The 23,262-nt window shown below is 52.5% G+C and overlaps 1 protein-coding gene across 1 annotated transcript in view; it reads right to left on the bottom strand.

The window, feature by feature from the left end:
- The window catches only part of PBX1 (PBX homeobox 1), a 56,493-nt gene extending 37,773 nt beyond the window's left edge, over window positions 1-18,720 (bottom strand). Inside the window, exons 1-2 of the mRNA XM_031554971.1 lie at window positions 18,631-18,720; window positions 17,477-17,606 (exon numbers count right to left, since the gene is read on the bottom strand). Of these exons, the coding sequence (XP_031410831.1) occupies window positions 17,477-17,606; window positions 18,631-18,720 (220 nt within the window). The remainder of the gene's footprint in view (window positions 1-17,476; window positions 17,607-18,630) is intronic.
- Between the last annotated feature and the right edge of the window lie 4,542 nt (window positions 18,721-23,262).

Raw genomic sequence — 23,262 nt, 5'->3', positions numbered from 1 at the left:
TTGCTTGGTGGTATACGGTTAAAAAGCCAAACCACCAGCTCCACCTTCCCCTGTTACAGAACACCCCATCCAAACATCACATCCATGTCCGTGCCCCCATCTCTGCCCTGAAACGAAGGCCAGATGTCCCACTGCAGCCAACCCACGGACACCCAGCTGTCACCCTCACCCCACAGCCTCCAAGCCCTGTTGGAGCTCTTGGAAATGGCAGATCCAAGGTCTGGAGCGGCATGGAAAATCCCAGGGTGCTCTCGTGCCTCTGTCCCCCCTCCCACGTTCAATAATCCTGTTAAACTGAACCCTGGCTGGATTAATCTCTTTCCCCAGACAAATGGGCGATTATACAGGCGTCACATTGGGACTTTTAGGGTTTGTGTGCATTTCTACTGATCTTCTCTTGGCTTCTTTTGTAAATGGCTTTCACCGCTCCCCTGACGGCACGCACGATTCAATTCAGCCTCTCTATTAACACTTCAGATACAAATACCCGCTCCCCAGGGCTACCCACAACAAATACCAGTACAGCTTTGGGAATCCTCCCTTAGCTCACTACCACCATTCTGGTGGCCATAAAATCCACAGCTACTTGTGTGCGTCCTTATGGCTTCTGAAGTTTGCTGAGACAAGCACTGCAAATCTGGTCCAACTCCCCGCACTGAGCAGGGACACCCACAGCTCCATCAGTGCTCAGAGCCCACCCAGCCTGACCTTGATGTCTGCAGGGATGGCACCCACAGCTCTCTGGGCATCCTGTGCCACTGCCTCACTGCCCTCCCTGGAAAAATCTCTTGCCCTGGAGAAGAAGCTGAGACCCACTAGAAAGAGCAAGAAGAGACCTTGAAAATGGTGTTCAAGCACCCGGACTGGGCAGCAGATCACCATCACTGATACAAACATGCATACGCATGTACGTATTTATTTCTGTAAACACAGTGGAATTAGGCACTGTTTAAATCCTTTTTGTTCTTTGAAAAAACCTGCATTTAAAGGATCTTCACTCCCAACTCCAAATAACGATCACATGAAAGCCAGCAAACACTGTTCCACTGGCCAGATGTTCTCCCTGCATGTCTTCAGCTATATTTATATACTTCAGTGACTACAATAAGTTAAAACTAATTTATACTCTGGCTTGCCCTGCCAACACAAGCTGAACAGGAGAGGCCAGCTGCACTGAGCACCATAGGACTGTCCTACTGAGCTCCTGTTCACTGCCTGTCCAAACCCAGCCAGGGCACAGGGATGCAAAGGAGCCCTCGATGCCAACAGGACCCTTTGCTGAAAAGGTGGAAACCGGAAGATCTCAGCTCTTCAGATCCCATGCACCTGAGAAAGGAGGTGTTGAGTCACCCCAAGAAACCCTTCATTGCTCCCCTGGGACAGCCTGGGACACCACATGGACCAAAAGGCCACGAAATCTGAGCCCCCCCACCCTCCATCCCCTAATCAGGATGGAGAATACCCAGGCAAAATTCCCATTAACCAGCTAATGCATATAACAGTGTTTCCCAGGCATCGCTGTTAGTGGCTAAATAACAGTCTTTATCCCCCAATTTCCCTTCATCATTTGTCATCTTTCAAATCAACTCAGTATTTCCTGAATCCTCAAGTACTAACAGGCTAGGAAAAAAGCCAAGGAGGAAAGTGCTTAACCAGGAAAACTGGTTAACATTTCCCACCCCTCTCCCTTCTTGTCTCACCAAACTTCCCACGTGCCACCCCAGGCACCCAGGCACAACCCAGGCAGCCCAGGGACACTGCATGGGGAGAGAAAATACTGTGAGTGGCTTGCAGCAGCATTTCACACCCAGGGCTCAGCTCCAGAGCAGGGTCAGCACTGCCATCTCCAAAGCCAGCTTTTTTTCTGCGCATTTTATTGGTTATTTTTTCCCCCTTTAATGCTTTCCCCCCCTCCCTTTGCTTTCTAACACATCACAAGGCCAATTGCGGGAGGGCAATTCTGGGGCAAGTGGGAAGCAGAGCAGAGTGGCTGTGGTGTGCAGTGATGGGGAAGCTGCAAAGGGAATGCAAAAATGAAACAAAACACGAGGGAAACGGGCTTTTAAAAAGACACAGGACTTGGGGAAAAAGCAACGGCAGCACAAGTGTTGGGGAAGGGGGGGAATTCCTCTGGAAATCATTAATACTCCTGGAACCTTCAGGACTAAACCTGAATACAGACACTTAAGCTCTCAGCTCTGCCATTAACGCCAGGGCCTAAATTATTGATCTTTTGCCTTTATCAGCATAACAGTCACGTCCCAGTATCAAGATCTAACTACACTGCGGTCCCTGTGCTGCAGCCACTGAAATAATTAGGAGAAATTCTCATTAAAGGAGAGTGAAAGGTTCAGAGACGGAGACAGAGGAAAGGGTCTGGGAGGGTGTTTAATGTCTTCCACGGGGTCGAGAGAGTGCTCTGATCAAATCCCTGCTCAGGGCCCGGGGATGACAGCTTATCAAAAGGAGAAGTGCAAGCACTGGGCTCGGTACAGGAGCACACACACAGCCAATGTGAGAGCATGCTGCAGCCATGCACTGACCGGGGGAGGAATAAGGGGGCTTGGGGGGGGAAGAAGGCATGAAAAATAAATAAAAAGGAAAATATATTAATAATGGAAAAGCCACTGTGGGCTGGTTTGGGGTGGGGGGAATTTGCTGCGATGAGAGGAGAGCGTGGGCAAGGAAGAAAGGCATGGTGAGCAGGTCTGGAATGGGCCCTGCAGAGCTGGGATTGGGCTGCAGTGAGAGAAGGGCTGCAGCCCTGGGGACACAGCCCCAGCCTGATCCCAAATACACAGCACCACTGCTGAGCTCAGGGCACTGGAAGGAAACCACGAAGCCAAAAGGGACGTGGCAGAACCCAAGCAAGGAGGAACAGCCACCTCATGGCTCTGGCCAGGCCACAAAGCACTGCAGGAGAAAAAAGACCCGCTGGACCCCAAACCTTCAGAAACGTTTCAGCAAGCAGAGGGAAAAAATCACAGCCTGGTGGGCAGCAGGGAGAAGTCACAGGAGATTTCAGCAGGGCTGGGGAGGAGTGATGGCGAGATAAGGCAGAGGCTGGGGAAGGAGGGAGGAGGATAGGATGGATGTAAAAAGCAGGTCCCCTCCCCTGCACACACAAAGTTTGCCTATATTTAATGTCAACGCGTTGTAATTTAAAAGAAAATTCCATTTCACTTGGCTAATCAGAATGGTTAGAGAGACCATTACCACAAACACTGGGAACATCTGAAATTGATTATTTTTTTACTTCATTCAGTTAATGAAATCCTCTAGCAACCAGGAGCTGGAGCAGACGGCTCTGCAGGGCGGAGGGATGCCGGGACAGCGCTGACCTTTCTGCCCGGGGCTGCAGGAGTGGGGCCGGGCTCTCCTCCCACCATTTTGTGAGCCCAGAGATGCTTAGCATGGACAGCACATCCCGTAAGGAGCACCACATCATTAATGTCTTGGGCTGGTGCGGCGGGGAAGAGAAATGCAGGATGTCACCGCCTGATAGGGAGAAGACTCTGAGGTTATTTATTAGCGGACACTTACCACAAACTGCATTTTCTCAATTTGCATTCGATACGCTGCAGAAAGCTCAGCGCACGGAAAACACAGCGGGATGGAGGGAGCAGCACCCTCAGTGCCCCCGCTCTCCCTCCCGCCCAGCTCATCCCTTCCTCACTAGTCCCAAGTGCCATCTCCACCATCCATCAGTGCCGTTCGGTCCATCTGTGACCAGGAACCAGCAAGGCTCCATCACTGCAACCAAGCTCTGGGGTCCCACCAAGCTTTGCCATGCCCTACAGCAGCCACAGTGCCGCCAACAGCAGGACCTATCCTGCCAGCCAGGATCAGAGCCTAAAGGATGTCTGGATGCTCAGTATCATTGCTGGGTATCAAATCCCCAGCAGCAGCACTGCAAGGGCATCCCCGCCTCAGGCCCAGCCCCTGGGGGCCACGCTCCCTTCCGCCCCGTGGCCGCAGCCTCTCCCCTACCTCTGAAAAGTGGCCGAGTGTAATTACGCAGAAAGCTCCTCTGGAGCTGTATCAATAAGACAGACGTCTGTTGTATCATTCTCTCTCAGTAAGGCATTTCTTCTCCCCAATTGCTCATATAGAATCATAGCCTAATAGCATGCTATTAACATAATTGCCAACACAACTAGTGTTCCGTGTCTCACAGCCATTTGCTTATTTTGCCATAAAGAATATCAAAAAACAGCCCGAAAACCCGCAGCTGGGCAGCGAGGCAGAGGGGACCGGCCGCTCACCCCACTGCCAGCTCAGCTGCTGCTTCCAGGACCTGCCCGGAGAGGACTGGCACTGGCACCCAGGTCACAGCCCCAGCCACGGCAGCAGCGTGCTCAGACCAGACTCCAGAGCAGACATGTGCTAAGATCTAAACGGATTCTGCCAGGCGAAATGAAATTCCCATTATTTTTAATTAATCCTTAATTAAAATATATTACTCCGCAGATTCCGCAAATCTCTCTTAATATGCAAATGCGGCCCATTCAAGGATATTTACATATCATTAATTAAAACGGCACATTCTTTCAGTCTAACAAGCTGGGAGCTGTGGCTGTTGCCACACTGGCAAGAAAGCCCAGCCTGGCACTGCCACACTCATCTGCCAGAAAGATGCTACATGTCATAGCAAAGGTGGGGAGGAGCAAGACAGAGCTGGGTGAAAGGAGACAGATCCTAGGGCTGCTCACGCTGGAAAGTGATGAATTTGGGAGATCCTTGTCTGTCCCCCTTGGCCATGGGTGCAGAAGGTGCCAAAAGAGCCCCCCAGAGCCTGGCTGGGGCAATGGATGTGTAGCTGCAAGGCAGCATCCATCCAGGAGGAAGGAGGGCCTTAAGCTAAGCCTTGTGTGTAGTCAATACCCATCTACACATGGCGTCTGAGGACAAACAGTTCTCCATGGTGTCAGGGACACTTTGCTGTCCTACTGAGACCTGTCACCAAGGAGCACACCCACTACCCATCTGCCCAGCTCTGGAGCACAGAGATCTCTATGCTTATAAGCCACAAGACACACCATCGGCAACATCCAGTTCCCAGTTCCAAATTCACTTTGGGCTGCTCTGCAGTCAGCAAGACAAGCCAATCCATCAGAAAGGGCCAGAACCCTATCAGTCATCTCAGCCCTGCAGCCCTTGGCTAGGTGGAAGACTAAGTGATGATGTGTTGAGTGGGAGGAAAGTTTGCCCTCCCCTGGCAGCGCATTCCACCATCACCAGCAGGATCCTGCACTTCCTTCCCCAAGTCATAAGGAAAAGGGCAGCATTCACACAGCAGGAGTTTAGGCTCAAGGGGCTGTAGGGAAATAGAGGGCAACCTTATCCCATGTCTTGGAGATCAGAGAGGGTGAAGGGAGCTGCTTCGACCTTCTCTCGGACCATCCATGATCACTGGAGGACAATCTCCTAGATCTCTCCCAACCTGCAAAGCAAAGGGAGATCTCCACACCAGCTCAGGCCGGAGAGACCAGAGCCCATCAACAGCTTTATCAGAAGAATACAGAAAGCACAGAGCCTCAACCAGAGCTACAAACCCGCAGAGAAGCTCCGTGGGTGATTTTTGACGTCAAGCTGAGACAGCTGGGATGCCGCCCCTGCTCTGCCAGATGGAGTTGCTGTAGGACATACAAGCCGTCACCGTTTGGTTTGCTGATAGCTGACCAGCCAAGGAAATCTGGCCCGCGGACCATCTGGGCTGGCAGCGACCCATCAGCTCAACAGCAGCGGGCACGGCGCCGCAGCCCGAGTGCATCGCATGGGAGCCTGCTCCAAGGAGTGCTGAAGCCTTTGAGGTACAGCATACCTGCAGAGAAGCCTCTCCAGAGCAATAAAACCCAAGTTTTCCAAGTCATTGAGCCTGGGCATGAGTCAAGCACTAGCCCATCACCCACCAAGAGCATCCTGGTTTTGCACGCACGATGACAGCTCCCCATTATCACCTGCAGCTTTCAAGTCTAACAAGAAAGTTAAGCAGCTGAAGCCAACAAGCATCCTTCACTGCTGGGGAAAAGAGGACAAAAGAGCAGCAAGTTCCTGGAAAAGGAGGGCGACCATCAACAACAACCATGCCTTCACAGGAACATACCAGGACAGCTATTTCTCATCACAACCTGGATATAGCTCCTATAAACCAGGAGGATTTCAGCCTGCAGGACTGATTTCCATGAGAATGACAGCCCCATTCCGATTGTCTCAATACTGTCACTATCTTCCTCCAGCCGGAAAGAGCAGAAATTCAGCAAGCAGCTCCTCATGCTGGATTGACAGATACTCTCAACAACAATTAATAAGCCTCTGTCCTTCTGCAGTGCTTTTCATCAGAGGACTTCAAATGTGCTTGAATGAACTTGTCTCCACTGTACCACAGAGCCACAGCAAACGCACATCAACCTCTGCAACACCAGGGAAACTGAGGCATGCTGCTGGGTGCCTTGGACCCTACCATGCAAGCAGCTTTGCACTTCTGCACTTAGCATCGCTGACTGCCATGACCCCGTGCTTCCTGAGACAGGTAGCTGGGAAGCGAAGCACCACATCGCTGTGCTAATGAGGAGGATCTCACAATAATCCTCTCGTATTAACAGGAATCAGTACAGAGCCAGCAAATGTTATTGAATGCAAACCCTGCTCCTGCGATCCAAAGCAAAACAGCAGCCACGTGGCTGGATAAGCCAACTCCAGTGAGCATCACCCAGCTCTATCCCTGCTTTACTGGAGACACTGGGGAAGGGTCCCGCCTTACCCATTGCTCCTCTTTGCTCTTTCCACTTCTCTGGCCTCCTGGGCTGCATTCAGCGTCAGTCAATGTGGCACTGAGAGCCCAAACCACCTGGAGAACCCTGTGTCATGGAGGTAATTTCCACTCAGCAGCTTCCAGCTCTCCCAACCAACGCACAGCTCACACCAGCCTTTCACTTCCCTACTACAACACTACCTCCAGCAAACAGAGAATACAATATAAACTGCTTAAATCGGAACAACTGGTTGCATTTCAATGCTTCCCATGGTAGGAAAAAAGTGGCAATATTTCCATGTAACAGACTGATATTCGCACTGAGTCCATTCTGGGCTCACCCCTTTCTGACACACAGGGAATCTTTCTTTCAGCAGGCCGAACCCTTGGTCAAAGAGCCATCCCCAAGGAGATACTTGCATTTCTTTCTCACCCACCTTTTTTTCCAGGGCATCGCAGGGAAAATATTCCTGTTTTATCACAGACTGTTCCTCTAGCAAGCATTCACATCACTTAACTCCTTCTTCAGACCTCTTTGCCATGCCAGGTATCCCAGCCAGCAAGCTGCCACAGTACAGGGCCATCCTGCCCAAGTTCTTCCCAAGAAGCAAGCGAGGCCAGGCCAGAGAGGGAATCGGGCTGGGTCTGAACCCATATCCAGTCCATGTACCAACCTGCGCAGACAAAACCTGACATCTTCCCATGCTCACCCTCAGACAGGTGGCTCTGGAGGCCCTTCCCTTTGCCAGCCCCTAGCACCACAGCCCCATGAGACACCAGGTTTAACCCACTTCCCAGTAAAGTCTCCAAATTGCCCAATGTCCCCACCCAATGCTGACCCCAACCCAGCATGCCAGGACAGCGCACGGACAGCACACCACCAGGTGCCAAGTGCTTGATGAATTATGACAATTAATACTCCCCTGGCACCTCCTGCATCAGAGAGGTGTTTTAACCTTGGTGGTCTTGGCCCACGGCCAGCCGAGGTGATTAAATCGCGGCTCCCTCCACTCTCCCTTTGCAGTTCCAATTGCACGTGAAATTGCTCCTCACCTCCTGTCACACCAAGCTGTGCCCCGGGTGGGTAAAAGCCATCGCCAGTATCCCCAGGGTTGGGGACAGGAGCCCGTGGGTTCTGAGCACATCCATCCTAATGGCTCACGTGGGATACGTGGAGATGGAAAGACCCATGTCTGGCATTCCCCCCTCTTCGTCTTCCTCCTCCCACTCCAAGCCTGCCCAAGCAGCTGGAGGCAGAGCTGGAGTCTTCATCTCCTGCCAACAGCAGCCCTGAGAGCCAGGGTGGTGCAGCCAAACCCCCAACACGGCCGCTCTGACCAACGCAGAGGACAGCTAATGAAGTGCAGCTGGCTCAGCACAAGCAGAATGGAGCAGCTGGCTCTCTGCCGCCGCAGATCTCTAGGATTTTAAGTGGGAACGAGTCTCCTCCTACCACGAGCTGTGGATCTAGGGACAGAGAAAGGAAGAAGCCCGTGGACACATTCTCTCTGCCCACTGAGGTCACATCTACAAAGCCAGCCAGGGACAAGGATGAAGCCTGCTGCTGTGATGACGCTTGGCAAGGCCGGGAGGTCTCTGCACATTTTATCCCCATCAGGAGGGCACCCAAGGCCAAGGACAAAGTCATCCCAAGCCCAGCCTCAAGGAGAAATCCCAGCTGCACAGGAAACAGCTTAAACATAAAAGCAGCTGGAAAATGGGAAACCTGGAAGGCAGTGAACCCCCACAACACGCGGTGCCCCCCTTCTCCCCTCCCCGCCTCCCCTCACGCCTTGTTCTCGCTCTCCTTTCCCAGGCCAGGTTTAATTTGACACCTTGAGCTTTGGTAACGAGGTGGGGAGAGAAGAGCCACAGCGGAATTCATTAGGCTGAGCACTGCAGGGCCCGCTCTCAGCGCGCTAATGACATCGGAGGATAGGGAAACGAGACAGCCGCCACGCCAGATGAAATAAACATGAGCACTGTCAGCGCTGACAGCAAAAGGGACAAAATAAGGCAGGTAGAGACCTTTCCCCATCCTCTCAATGCAAAGCGACAGCTTCCACAGCCCTCTTTCCGCGGCTCCCCTTTGCCCTGTGCTTGGGAAAGCGAAAGGGTGGGGGAGATGGAGAAGGGAAAGAAAATGAGCGATTAAACCACCCCAGCAGGGTCCACGTGCCCCTTCCATTGGCTCATGGAGCTGGGAGCCCCACTCGTACCACCTCCTCCCTGTGGGCTGGGCGTGAGCCCAGGCTCTGCACAGAGGCAGCACTGCACAAGTGCCCCAGCTTCCTTCTCTCCCAGTCTCATCTGGTGATGCTGAGGTTTGAGAAACCAGATCTGAAGGAAGACAAGAGCTGCTGGCCTTCCCAGCATGAACTCTACTCCATCTTGGGATGACTGTGAGGTTCACTGCAGCTCTGCTCCATGCCTTCTCACCCGCCACTTCCCAAATGCATCAGCCAGGGACAGTTGGGACGCAGGGGCCCTGATGCTCTGCAAAGTGAAATGCTTCTCAATCCAAAAGTGACTGCCACCAAAAGCCAGCTTTCCTACAAAGCACTGACTGTCCCATCACACCACCACGAAAGGAGACCTCCTGTCCACACCAGTACACAGCACAAGAGCTCATCTGCCGAATGCCAGACAGACAGCTGGGGAGATGGATATGCTCACCCCATCAGGAGCTTGAGCTCTCTCCTTGGCTTTGGGGTAACATCTTCTGGCTGGATAAAGTTTCCAGATGGCTCTCTTTCAGAATCTTCACTCTGGTGCTTTTAATGCTCCCGGTTGCTGGCTCTGCTCCCAGGACACAGCAGGACCCAGGAGGGGAAGGAGCCAAACCTCTGGAACACAGGAGCCCATAGCTCTGCTCCTGTCATAGCTCCTGATTTGGACCCGGCCTCAACACATACCTCAGTTTCCCTTCTTATGAAAACAGCAGAATCTCCATCTGGCCCTTTTTTCTTCTTCTTCTGAGCAAAGGATGGCACTCATTGTCAGATGCACTGCCAGATTTGCTGGATGTTCACCACCCTGATTCTCCCCCCCAGTGAAGAACCCCACACAACAATGGGAATATGGGACCCATCATACGGTTTAAATGACCAAAGGCTATTTCCAGAAGTCCACTCAAAGGCCAGGAACACTTCCAGGCTCAGCCACTCACCCTTCCCTCCATCCTCAGCTTTTCTTCCCTCCCACCACTCCCCCAAGCATCCCTTGAAAGCGAATGGCAATTGAGTTTGTAAGTCCCTATTCATCAAGGAAATTAATTCCTTATGCATAATTCATTTCTTTTGTCAACTTTTTTTTTTTTCTTCCCCAAATGCTCCCAAATGCATCAGGACTGGAAGCAGCAATAGGAGAATGGGAACACATGAGGCTGAAGGGTGGGAAGGAACAGCTTTGCTGTAAGCTGGCGAGCTATGCCCTGAAGCAACCTGTCCCCCTGGCCTCCAGGTCCTGGGTGTCACACAAGGGAGGCTGTGACAAAGTCTGAGCTAGCCATAAACAGCGAGTTTGCTGGTGGGATGGGGAAGTCCCATGGGCTGAAAGTTTGTGCAGTATCTGTGCTGTTGAGGCAGCTGTTTGAGCTGGGGATGATCCTGCAGCAGCCACCTCCGGGTCCGGAGGGCTCTCAAACCTTCACCATCTTGTCCATCAGGAGGCATCAGCCTGTCTGGGTTATTTATGGAGAAGAGCTCCACAGCTGCGTCAGAGCCCTGGAGATCACAGAAGCTTTGCAGACAGGTTTACCTCGTCGCAAGCATGAACTGGGAAGGAGGCCTGCTGGAAACACTCCTTGGAAGAAAACCTGACTGCACCAGGATGAGCTGGCTGGAGCAGCAATGCCTGCACTGGGACAGGGCACTGAGCCCTCAGTTCCTCAGCCCAGGGATGGCCCCACGCCACCAGCAACTCCCAGTCCAGACTGGAAAAGCTGGAGCCACACACGACACCATAATGCCAGCAGAATGCCACCATTCCCAGCAGGGCTAGGTAGGGCAGCAGCTTGGGTTACAGGGCTCAATTACTGCTGACCTATCCGCAGTTACCCTCGTATCTCCCTCCTGCAGCCAGCAAACCAGCTTTAGACCCATGACCAAAAAAGACTGCAGTGCACAGGCCTGTGCTGCTAATCCCCCAACTCGATGTCAAGTTCGCACACAGCACTCAAACCCACGTACACAGACTTCCCACCCCGTAAGCTGGGAAACCCCATATAAATAAAGCTTAATTACTGCTGCTCCGACACAGCACACCCAGGCACAACACACGGAGCCAAACAAATAAAGCCTTGGGATTCCCCAACTCCCCCGCTCCTTCACTGAGCAGACCCTCCAGCTGATGCTCAACCAAAGCCAGCACAACCACCTCCTTACCTGCAAAGCAGACCCCTTCCACAATCACATTTCTCCATCTGCTAGGGAGGGGAAGACAACTGCACAGGGAAGTTGAATTTGCTTATTGCTTCTGCGCTCATGACTCTCAGTGGCAATTGAATAGAAAGGGAAAATTAAGGGATGCGCCCAGGTGCCACTGCCACCTCCAATTCCTCTGCAGAGGGGCTGTGGCCCTGGCTGCATCCTGCCCCAGCCCAGAGCAAAACGTAGCTCTCGTGCTGTTCCCTGCACTAAATTTGGACAGTAAGTAACGCCACCTTGTCACAGGGGTGCAGAGAGCGTTTGCAACGCCCCATTTAACTGCACTGTACTCCTATCCACAGGCTTCATCAGCATATTTCAGCGGCGCCTTGATGGATGAAGATAGATGGGAGAACATCATCCTTGGTGAAATCACTGTTTTATCAAGGTTAAACCATCCTCACGCTGCACCACCTCCCTTTGTTGCTTCGTTTCCAATCACGAAATTAACGGCAGATATAACGGACATTCGCAGACCCCCTCCTCCCTCCCCAGCTCCACGGATCCTCCATGGAGTGGGCAGGGAGGGGACACACATGGAGCCCTCGCCCAGCCCTATGCTGCTCTGCTGAGCCCTCCCACGACCCTATAAACCCCAAATCCAGGTGAATTTCATGAAGCCACCCCCACAACAGGGCTCCCCAGCAGCTCCCACGAAAGCCAAAGGACAACTAGCGTTTACTTTGGCACATCTTTGCACTCTGAGAGCTGGGTGGGGAGCAGAGGATGAGGGAGGAGAGGAGGAGGCTTTCAGTGGAGCCAGATGGCCTTGTGGTTAAAGCCTGAGGTGGAAGGGGATGCAGACGGCGGGCACGGATGGCCACTGGTGACCTTTCTGCACTGTAAGGCTGGATGCAAGCCTGAGAGCCTGGGCAACTGGAGGAAAGGGGCACTGGAGCCAGGCAGGGAGGAGCCGGGCTTTTATCTCTGGGTCACGAGTTCAACCCAAGCTCAGGCCACAGCGACAGAAAGCTTGCCTTCTGGCCCCCTGCAGGTTGGCGGTGTCTCTGGGGCTCCCCACATCCCCAGCTGGCAATCTGGCTTCACAAACCTCCATCCAGCTCCCCCAGTGCTCCTTTCAGACACAGGGACACGGCCAGGCCACTGCCAGAGCCAGGTAACCCACAAAGCCAACCTCACCCCACAAGCACATGAAGTCTCCAGCCCCCTCTGTGCCCCCCCACACAGGAGGGCCTGTCCCTGCCCTGTCTTACAGGGAAGGAGAAACGCGTGGCCTTTAGCACCTCTCTGGTGTCCAACCCATTTCTCCAGGGACGGACATCATGTGCTGGCTGCACAGGGACCTCGTGCAGCGTCACCAGGCCCTAAAGCGCCTCGGGTGAAACCGGAGGAGCCCCTGTGACCTACGCGTCCACCCCATTGCAAATCCTGCTGCCAGGCTCCCAGGTCCCCTTGGCCCAGCCCTTGGACGCCTTTCGGGGTTGGCTCATCTCCTGCTGGAGGCACCTGTTATCCTTGTGGCCTCTGGCCAGAGGCTCATCAGAGAACATGATCCTGGCAATTTGGGAACATGTAAGGGCAGACAATTAAGGTGGATTGCATGCAGCTTTTAAGCAGCCTGCAAGACACCTCAGAGCAGCCCCAGCCCATTAAATACCTGTTTAAATCAGTACCTCTTTATAGCACTGCTTCTCCCTGCAGGGTGCTGTTAAGTTACCACAGCATCTCTGGTTCGGGGCCAGCTGCTGCCCTCTGGGTGGTCCCCATGCACAGAAGGGTCAGGGTGCCTTCTGCAGGGTGGCTGCTTCAGTCCCAGCTCTGCACCACTAAGGACCTAAGGCTGGGACCTCTCCCCAACCCTCCACACCACGCCAATGCACTGCAAGGACTCCCTTATTGTTTCCTAAGCATGGCTCGAAAGAAAACAGATGGCTCAAAAGGGACCGAACATCATTTTTATCCTGGGGAAACTGAGGCACAGGCAGTCCTGGGGGCTGGCTCAGGCTCAGGACACACAGCAGCATCAGGGCTGCCAGCTGACCCTCCTCCTGAGGGATCTCTCCTTTGCTCTTTCAGCAGCAGGGCAAAGCATCTCCGAAATGCAGCACGGCGGCCAGCTGGCCCTGGCAGGAGGGTGTTCATCGAGCTCTGCTGGGTACACCTACTGCCTTTGGTGTCACCCTGTGTGCACAGCACACACAGAGCAACCAGGATAAGCAGCTGGAAAGCTCCAGGCTGGCTTTGTGCTTTGGGGCTGGCTCTCTGTGCCCTCAGTCCCCCATCCTGCTGCACCCAAGCGTGCAGGAGATGGAGCTGGGATATAATGCTTCCTGGAAGTTCCCCATGAACCCACAGCGCAGCAAACGTTTAGGGCCCTTACAAAAACATCTATAGAGAAACAGCATGTTCCGATGCATATAAGGCCAGTCCCTTCAGCCTTGGGCAGGTCCCAACACCATATTCAGGCGAAGGGAACACGCTGGCTTCCCGGTGAGCAGCACACATCCAAAGCTGGACACAAAGCGGCAGCAGCTCCAACAACTTCCCTGCAAGCTATATATGGAGTGTGGAGAGCAGGCTGCTAGCTGCAGGCAGGGAGGAGAGGCTGGGAGAGCTGTGCTGACCAGCACTGGAGATATGGCTGCAAGAACTGGTGCCTAAAAGACTAAAGAGAGGACCTACAGCAATGAAAAGCAAAATATAAGCAAGTCCTTCTGCAATAGAGGTGTCATTAAAAAGCCCCTCACTGCAGCAGCAGCCATTCAAAGCAGCACAGACCCAGCCCAACACAAAACATTCAGGCTGCAAACGGGAAGCATGTGAACCTCTGAGTTTTGCAAGCGTCCTGTGTGCTCCAGACCCACACAGCTTTCTGTAAGAGCCCACGGGTTGTTCTGGCCCCAAACCTGGTCCCTGTCACAGGTCCCTGCAAGGTAGGAGGGAAGCTATTGGGAGCAAAGGCTCTGTGCAGAGCTTTGCTGGCTCAGACACATCCAAGATGCAGGGACGTTTGGACTTCAGTTTCTGGAGACAATTAAGAGAAATAAATCTGGCTCCTTTATTCCCAGCACAGGAGGGGGAACGATTTTCCCTAGCACTAATGGAGGTGCTTTTCCTCCTATATATATCAGCAGAGATGATGTCCAGGCAGAACATTAAATTAGCCAGTCCCTATTAATTAAAGCACTTCTATAGCTCTTTCCATCTTCCAAGTATTTCACAAACAGCTTTCATTCCTGGGCACCTTATCTCCTTTCCAAAAACCTCCCTGAAGGGCTGGCAAAGCACAGCAGACCCAGGGAGCCCTGGAGCGAGCGCTCCCCAGCGCAGCTTTTGCCCAAGACCATTGTTTGGGGTTGGTAATTTACGAGTCACCGAAGCAGCCAGAGCTCCCCAACAAGGTCTGCCCCGAGCCCACCCCATCCCCTGGGCTGCTGGCACCCCCACCGCAGTGTTCCTTCCTCCCTCTGTTAAAATTAATGAGGTGGCTCGCTACAGAGCCCCTCCTGTTCCCAGAGTTTTGGTTTTGTTCAAATTGAGCTGCAAGTCTTCTAAGTGCAAAGTTATACTAAGCATCATTTACTTTACTGCTGAGCACTAAGGGCTGGGGAGGGATGCAATGCTCCCCTCCCAGCGCATCATAAAGCGCCCGGCACACACAGGCTGCCTGCAGCTCCCTCTGCTCCGGTCCGGCAGCACTCCCAGTGCCAAGAGCTACGGCCTGGAAAATGGCACTTGTGCTAAAGTGCCCGCATCAATCACATCTTCCTTCACACCAGCAGGGAGACAGGAAGGCGGGGAGAGATCCTACCAGCTCCAAGCAGGCTGGGAATGCTCCTGCATGCTGCCAGCAGCCTGTATGTGATGTGACGGAGGTTGCGATGGGAAGAGAGGACAATGAAAACCCCCATATCAAAGCTTGCAGGAAGAAAGAGGAAACTGAAACTTCAAGCTAGAATTAGCAACACAGGCTAAAAGGATCCATGGCAGAACAGAGCCACAGGGCACACAGCAAAAGCATCAAAGCTTTGGTTTGACCTGGGAAGCCAACTTCTGCTTTCCAACTGGATCCTGTCCTCAGGTCCTCTGGGTCATCACTAACAGCACACAAATTGGGCAGCAACAATGTGCATGTCACGTGTTGGACCTCCAGAGAAGAGGAACAGCACCTACAAGGGCAACTGCCTGATTCAGTGCCACCTAACCCATCCAAACACAGAACAACCTCAGCTTTTTGGCCTCTAGGAACAGGAGCAAAGAGATCCTAAGCACATCAGCACCTACCTCATACTGGGAGATCCAACACTAGGCCAGGCTCTTGCTCCCCAGTCTTCCACCTAAGAGGGGTAGGCAGCCACACACAGCCTGAGCCCTCCTCCAGCACTGGAACAGGAGTACCCTTGACAGATGTTCACAGAATCATTCGTTAAGGTTGGAAGAGAATGCTAAGACCATCTAGATAACCATCCACCCATCCCCACCAAACCCTAAGTACCACATCTACAGGTTTCTTGAACACCTCCAGGGATGGTGACTCCACCCCCTCCCAGGCAGCCTGTGCCAAAGCATCTCTGCTCTTTCTGAGAAGTTCTGCCTCACGTCCAACCTGAACCTTCTGTAGTACAACCTGAGTCCGTCACCTCTCGTTTTATGTTCTCCTGACCTGCTCTGGGGGACACTCATCACCCCCCTGTGGGCTGGCCCATGAAGGTGAGCCCTTCCCAGCAGGCAAAGAGCACGGCCACGCTTAGCTCAGCACACAGAGGCAAGAAAAGGAGAAGGAGAGTCCATCCGAAGCCACTTTCTAACTAGCCTTAATAAGTTAATGCAGAAATCCTCCCAAAGAGTGTGGCTACAGGAGACACTGGTCTCCACTGAATCAAGATCTGTTATGTTGTAATATAATAGATGTAAATTAAAACAGAAAATCTATCATGCCTCTAATGTAGCCTGATAGCTGAGCGTGTGGATCCGTACAAGCAGAAGCACAGAGAGGAAGGGTGATATATGGCGAAGCTGGATGGAGGGTGAAAAGCGTGGCGAGACGAGCCGGAGAATGGCGCAGCCCGCTCTACGCTCCTCAGACCCAAGGGCAAGAGAGGAATAAATGTTGATTAGTGTTGATTTTGTCCAACGAACGCTTGTCGAGTGACAGTTGGACTAAGCTGCTCTGAAAGAGAAGCATTAATCTTGGTCTGGTTTAAGTAGAGTATATTAATTTGTGTCATTTTTACTAAGTCGTACTGAGAAAGGCTTCTTACTGCTTTGCATCTGACTGCTTTGGTGGTTTAGCCTACTTTATTTTTTTTCCCCCCTTTTTCCCTCCTTTCCCCCTTTTAAACAGATACGGCGGCGGCAGCAACATATTCAAATAGCTCAGCAGGAGAGCGGGGGACCAAACGCTTCACTCCTGGATTAAGAAAATAAACTCCCAGGGTGTTGGCATAGCAACAGCATTTCAGATGAACTGCTATATATTCCGTGATTAATAAATTAACATTTTTTTCATATGGTTGTTCCTCCTTTTCTTCCCCTCCTTTCGACAGTGGGGAGGAGGGTGTGCGGGGGGAGGCGGGCAGAGGGCAGGGGACACAGCAGCGATGCCCCCATGGGCTGGGGATGGGGCTGTGCTCCAGCAGGGCGCACGGATGGCACGGGGATGGCACAGGGATCCTTTCCTGCTCTGCTCACAGCACGGGGCCTTCTGTTCCACGTGTGGAAATACCGCATGGAAGCGCTGCTATGCCAGTCAGGGCTGCAGAGAACTGACCACGGGGAGGATGAGGAGCAGGGGTGGTCGCAGATGAAGACGCAGGAGCTGGGCAGGCAGCCTGGAGCACGCAGAAGACTGGGCTGGAGGTGTTGCAATGCTGGGATGAGGCCGGTTCCAACTCCCCTTTCAGGTCTGAATAAAACCGACTTGTCAAGGAGCGGAAACTACGCAGAGCAGAGTCGTTCCCTGCCCCACGGCCAGCTGCAAACCAGAAAAACAGCTCGCTCCCTCCCCACAGCCACCTCAAGCTCGCCAGTGGGGACAGGGGCTGAAAACAATACATGCAAATAAGCCCCATCCAAAAGCAGCCTGACCCTGAAAGCAGCACACCAACAGCAAATCGAGCCCAGCTTGCTTCCACACCTTTCCCAAACAAACCAGGGAGGGATTTGAGCCCAAAACACGAGCACAGGGCCTCTGCATTGCTCTGTGACGTACGTGTTTATTGGCCAGGGCACAGCTGTGGTCCTCCTGCCAGCACACAGCCGGGTGTGAGTGCACACTCGTGCCCAGGGGCAGGCAGCAGCATGGGCAGGCACGGCGTGCACCGCTCCCACCCACCTCCTGATGTCTGCAGGTAGGTCTGATCCCCTCGCTGATGGATCAGCCCTTCCACAGCCACCTTCTTCTGTCTGCTGCCTTCGTCCTTTTGCTTACTTTCATGGAAAAGTAAGCCCACTACAGGGAGAAGCTAGAGAAAACACAGTGAATTAAGAGCAAAAGACTGCAAAATTCCCCAGAGCAAACTGCAAGCACAGAGTTAATTTTCCAAAGCTGGAGCAGGTAATGAGAGATCCTGCCCATGTTGCAAGCCAGCAGTGAGCCTCTGTGAACATAACCCGGCACTGAAATCAGACCCTCCCTGAGGAGCACTGGTCAGTGACTGACCCAAATTCAGACTCTCTCCTCCCACTGCCAGAGCTGGCAGAGTGACCAGCACTGCCCTGCGCCTGCCTGCGGGCCTCAGCCTGAGAGCAGCAGGGAGAAAGCCAGCAGGCAGGGTTAATGATAGCCCCGGCACCACCAGAACATCAAAACGAAAGAAGGGTGTGGGATGTGCTGAGTGGAGCAAAGGGAGCAGCGGGAACAAAGAGCCCTGCAGAAATGCCTGGCTCTTGGATGCAGTAACAGCACCTCCAGCCCCCAGCCCGACACCCACACTGCACACCCCATGTCTGCTTCTCATACAGGAACAGGCTTCTCATGAGAGCACAGCTCGGGCAGCTCCGACACGTCACCAAGGGGGTTAATAGCAAGCCAAAACCAGCAGCTCTGCGCTGCTGCCCGCACACAGCTTCAGGCACGCAGCAGAAAAACAAGACGAGTCCCAGCTGGTACGAATCGGTGAAGCTCCCCTAGCACCAGCAGAACACCCTGCTGCAAGCCAGCTGCTGATCCCTCCCGGTCTCCTACCAGGTCTCAACACATCTCCCCCACAGCATCTCACCCCAGCCGTGCGAAGCTGTGCCGTCGTAGCATCCCCTGTACGGCAGCGGGGTCTCAATCCGTGCCTCCGGGGCACCGCTACACCCACGAGACCTTCCTCTGCTGCCAGCAATCTTACAGACATTAAAACCTTCAAAATGCAGCTGCTGGGGAGAGGGAAGCCCAGAGCAGTCCCACAGTGCTTCCCTGGCCCAATGCTGTGGGGAGCAGCACTGCTACACTTTGCTCTTAGTGTTATCTCTCAAGTCGCAGCACAAAGGGCTACTTACAGAACCCTCACTGGCACCATGCTGTTTCTCAATGACTTTTCGTATGGATCCTGCAGGATAAACCGTATCAAAGCGCTTCCACAGCTGCATATGGAGCACTGGGGGTAGCTAAGGATTATTTATGGAACTGCCAGGCCCTGCGCAGCACCTGTGTGTTCAGGGGAAGACGGAAGCAAGCAACATGTTAAGTACCAATACCAAACTTCAGAGGAGACTTCAGTTATCGGCACATTCTTTGCTGCTCAGCCCTTCCCCACTGCCACCCATCCGGCCCCAGGTATTTTAGGATCAATCAAGCGCTCAAAGCAGCTCTTTTCCCAGTCCCAGGCCGAACTGAAGGAGTCAGGGTGAGCACACAAAGAGGAGCAGCCCCCTGCTTTCCATGGGGCCATCCAGGGCTGGCATCACAACCTACAGAAAGATCCTGCTGGCCCTGCTGATGTCTGAATGCTGCCCTGCACAGAGGATGCCCCTTTTAGCATCCTCTCACTGGTCACTCCTCATACCAGTGTGCTGAACCAGACGGTATTCAGCATCCCCTCCAGGCTCAGTCTCAAGTATGAGATCCCCTTAAAAACCAGAAAATCATTAAGGCTAGAGAACGCTACTAAAATAACATAATCAATCATCAGCCCACCCCCACCATGTCCACTGCCCACATCACTCAGTGCCACATCTCCATGGTTCTGGAACATCAGGGACAATGACCCCCCACCACTTCCCTGGGCAGCCTGTGCTCACCACTCTTTCTCAGAAAAAAAGTTCCTAATATCCAACCTGAAATACAAGCAGACAACCGGCCAAGAATGGGATGGGGGACGGACCTGCTCCTGACTTTGCTTCTTCAGTTCACACCTTGTCTGATCCAATGTTCACCATACAGCTCCCAGCCACACCGTCCATCAGGTAACCCTGCACCGAGTCCTTAGCAAGAAAGAGCTTCTTTTGTGAAAATGAATGAATAAATAAATAAATATAGTTATTTAACCACCCCCAAATTTGAGGAGAATATCTGAATTCAAACACAAGAACGCCAAGGGGATCGTTAATCATTAATTCCATGCTGCTCAGCAGTCACAGGGTAGTAGTTCAGCCTTGGAGCACAATGCCCACCCACAGAACAGGTGCAGGGGTGCCTCCGACCTGCTGCTCTCCATTGAGATGCTGCACTGCACCTGTGCAGCTCCACTAATGCACACCTATAGACCTGCACTCCAAAATTTGCAGCCAGCCCACGTGAGAGAAATCTGCAAAGGGTCTGCTGCCATCGTGCTTCTGCAAAAGACACCACTGAGCTCCAGAGCTATGCAAAGAACTGATCCAAACAGGCAGAATGCAATTCATGCCATGAGCAGATCTGCTTCCACCCGGCATCCTGGAGTTGTTTGAGCCTCCATACATCTCCACAGAGGTACGGTGCCAACACCAATCTCCGCTCAGCAGCCGCAGATCCCCCAGTTTGTTACGGACCTTAACAAGATTCCAGGAGGAAGGGAGAATTTCTCCCAGCCCCACACACCTGCAGTTCCACAGCCCTCTCCGTTTTACTGATATTAATAAGATGTCTGGAGACACATGCCATAGGCAGTTAGGAACAGGAACTAAGATCTCTGCTGCTCTATCAAGTGTGGCTGCGCAGCCCAGAAAGCCCACTGCTGCACTCTTTTTGCCAAGCCACGCTGCAAATAACACATCTAATTTGCTCTCCGCTGTGCTCCTTAGGTCTTTTGCAACATTACTGATTTCCAGGAGCTTTCCTCCCACTGCATCTTTCCGGTTTGGATGGCAAAGGAGCTATTTTGCAATTCCTTCCTCGCGCATTTATGAAGCGTTGCTGTTTGCCACTAAAAAGCAGCTTGCTGGGTTCTACCCCAAAGGCAGCGACGTTCCAATGGCCGGGAAGCTAATACCATACATTACCAGAGCAGTAGGCAAGGAGAGAGACGCTGATGTTTGCACCGTCCCCGCGTGCCCGACGTGGGAGCGGGCGGCACGCAGCGCCGATCGATAGGCAGTGTGTAATAGAAGATCAATTGCTTCCATTGCGCCGGGCGTTAAGTGTGGTGGGGATTGAATTAAAGCATGGCCTGTAAGAGCAGCTATAAGTTATGCCTTTTTCCCTTTTTTTTTTTATCCCTTTTAAGAAAGTGACCCATAAAACCCACCTTTCCCCCCCCCCCACTTCCCTGCCCCCACCCTTTTTCAATTAGGTGAGTGGAAGGACGGATGGTGCAAATACATTCTGTTCAAGTTCTAAGTGCTTTTGAAACCCCCCCCTTGTCAAAGCGTTTAGTAACGCAAGATTTAAGATGCCCAATTAATTTTTCCCCAACAAGGAGCCAAAAGTAGATGCAGGAGGAGGTTAAAAGCTAAGTGTTTAATTAATATTAAATTTATATGATTCTTTATCACTGAAAGCATTGTAAAATTGAAAAAGCAGTTAATTTTATGGTCGCTGTGTAGTCCTCTGCTTTGATCCCTGATCTGTGGAATAAAATCACAGAGTGGAGAGAATCTCGTGCTTTATGGCACCTGCCCAGCAATGGGGAGGCTGTGGTGAGCACGGTGGGGGGCCATCCCAGTTCTCCCTCTGCCCCAGCACTGAACAGGCAGGGTGGTATTCACACACAGAGCCAGGTTTCCCGTGGCTCACGGCACACAGCCTGCCATCACCCCGAAACAAGAATTTGGTGCCATTTAATTGAGTGATGGTTTGACCCCAGTGGGATGCTGCAGCCAGGAGGATGTGCAGCACTGCAGCTTGCTCCTTGCTCCCCAGGTTTCATCTTCCCTTACAGAGGTGGTGACACCGAACAAAGAACACTTAACCACCTGGATCCCCATCATCACCAAGCCCTGCCACCTGTGGGTAATGGCCCCAGGGCACAGCTAGCAACCTGCAGAGCTCCCAAACTCTTCTGCACAGCCCTGCTGCTCAGCTCTGGCTCCTGGCCTCCCCCGTGCCTATCTGTGAGCAAGACAAAGAGCTATTATGCAGAATGGATTTCACTGGAAAGAGAAAAAAAAGAAGGGGGGTGGTGGAAGAGGAATAATTTCTGCGAGGGTTTGTTGGTTTTTTTTTTGTGGATTTTTTTCTTTGATCCCACTGGGAGCCTCATTATAATTTAGTTATTAGCAAGGGGGAAAAAAACCAAATAAGTAGAAGAATTTCAACGTTTTTAAATAAAAAAAATATTTGAAGGGAAAAGAAAAACCAACTGGATGAAAGTTCTCCAAGCTTCAAAGAGGCTGCTAATTCCCAATTCAAACACTTTAAGCAGCCCAAACCAGCAGCGATCTACTGTTGGGGTCACGGATCCGTCCCTGCCCCCTGCCCAGGGTCCATGGAGCACAGACAGCCCATACAGAAGCATGTCTCCATACCAGCAGGACCAGCTGACCCTGCTCCTTGCACCCAGCCCATCGAGGGGTGCCTTGGGGAGAAGCTCCATAATGGTCAGCACATGGCAGTCCTTGCTGAAGGGCAGAAATGTGCGATGCTAACTCAGCTCAAGCCCAGATCAGAATCAGAGAATCACTAAGGTTGGGAGAGACCACTCAGATCCCCAAGTCCAACCCCAACCCATCCCCACCACTGACCACATCCCTCAGTGTCACGTCTCCACGGTTCTGTAGTACCTCCAGGGATGGTGACTTCCCTGGGCAGAGTGTGCCAGTGCCCAACCACTCTTTTGGAGGAGTTTTTCCTAATATCCAATCTGAAGCTCCTCTGGTGCATCATCTCTCGTCCTAAACAAAACCAAGAAATGCCTCCAAAGATATCCGAAGCTCTTAGAAAGGCCACATACATCTTCCCACGTCCCTTCAATTCAGTGTCTCCTTGCCAGAGAGAAGTGGCATGCAAAGTAGTGAGAGTTTAAATGAGAACGTATTTGTATTAAAATCTCGATTTTAGGTCAGGTTGAGAAGCCCCGCGTGTGAAGATGCACAAAGCAACAAAACAGCGCAGCCCTCAGGATACAGCCAGGAAAACCGTGAAGTCATTAAGAAAGGACAAAGATTAGGCTTGATATCATGAAACAAGATCTACTAATTGGAGCTGCTTCACGAGCAACAGGAATTAACACTGTTAACCATTTGCTCTCAAAGGAGAGCAGTCCCCTTGCTGACCTAAGGGAAGCCCCAGGTCACGCAGGGAGCCCCCCATGGCGGTGGGTGATGCTTTAGTATCTTGAAGGTCCCTTCCAACCAAAGCCATCCTGTGATTCCGTGACTGCGTGCACCTCGGGAAGGGCTGCCAATAGGTGACATTGATGGCTCACAGGCAGCATGCAAGACGTGGTGCTGCTCCATGCCCTCTGCCCGCTCGCAGGTGGAGGACAGCACATCCAACGCAGGCAGCCCAACTGTATTTTATACGTATGCGTGCAGCTATCGACAGATGGAGAGAGAAAATTACCGTGCCCATAAATTGAAGCTTTGGTCACGTCAGTTCAAGAAGCAGAATGGGAAATTTAGAGCCACAAAGCAGCTTGTGTCAGTCAGGCTGACGGGCACCAAGCCCAGCCCCTGGCCACGGCCAGGCAGCGCAGCCCCGCTCCTGCTCATCTCTTCCAGCAACTGTTGTCTGAGGCCACATACAACTGGATTTGTCAAGCCCCCTTTTAACAA

This window comes from Meleagris gallopavo, chromosome 10 (assembly GCF_000146605.3).
Source record: "Meleagris gallopavo isolate NT-WF06-2002-E0010 breed Aviagen turkey brand Nicholas breeding stock chromosome 10, Turkey_5.1, whole genome shotgun sequence".
Lineage (NCBI taxonomy): Eukaryota > Metazoa > Chordata > Aves > Galliformes > Phasianidae > Meleagris > Meleagris gallopavo.
This window is presented reverse-complemented; position numbering and strand designations above follow the sequence as displayed.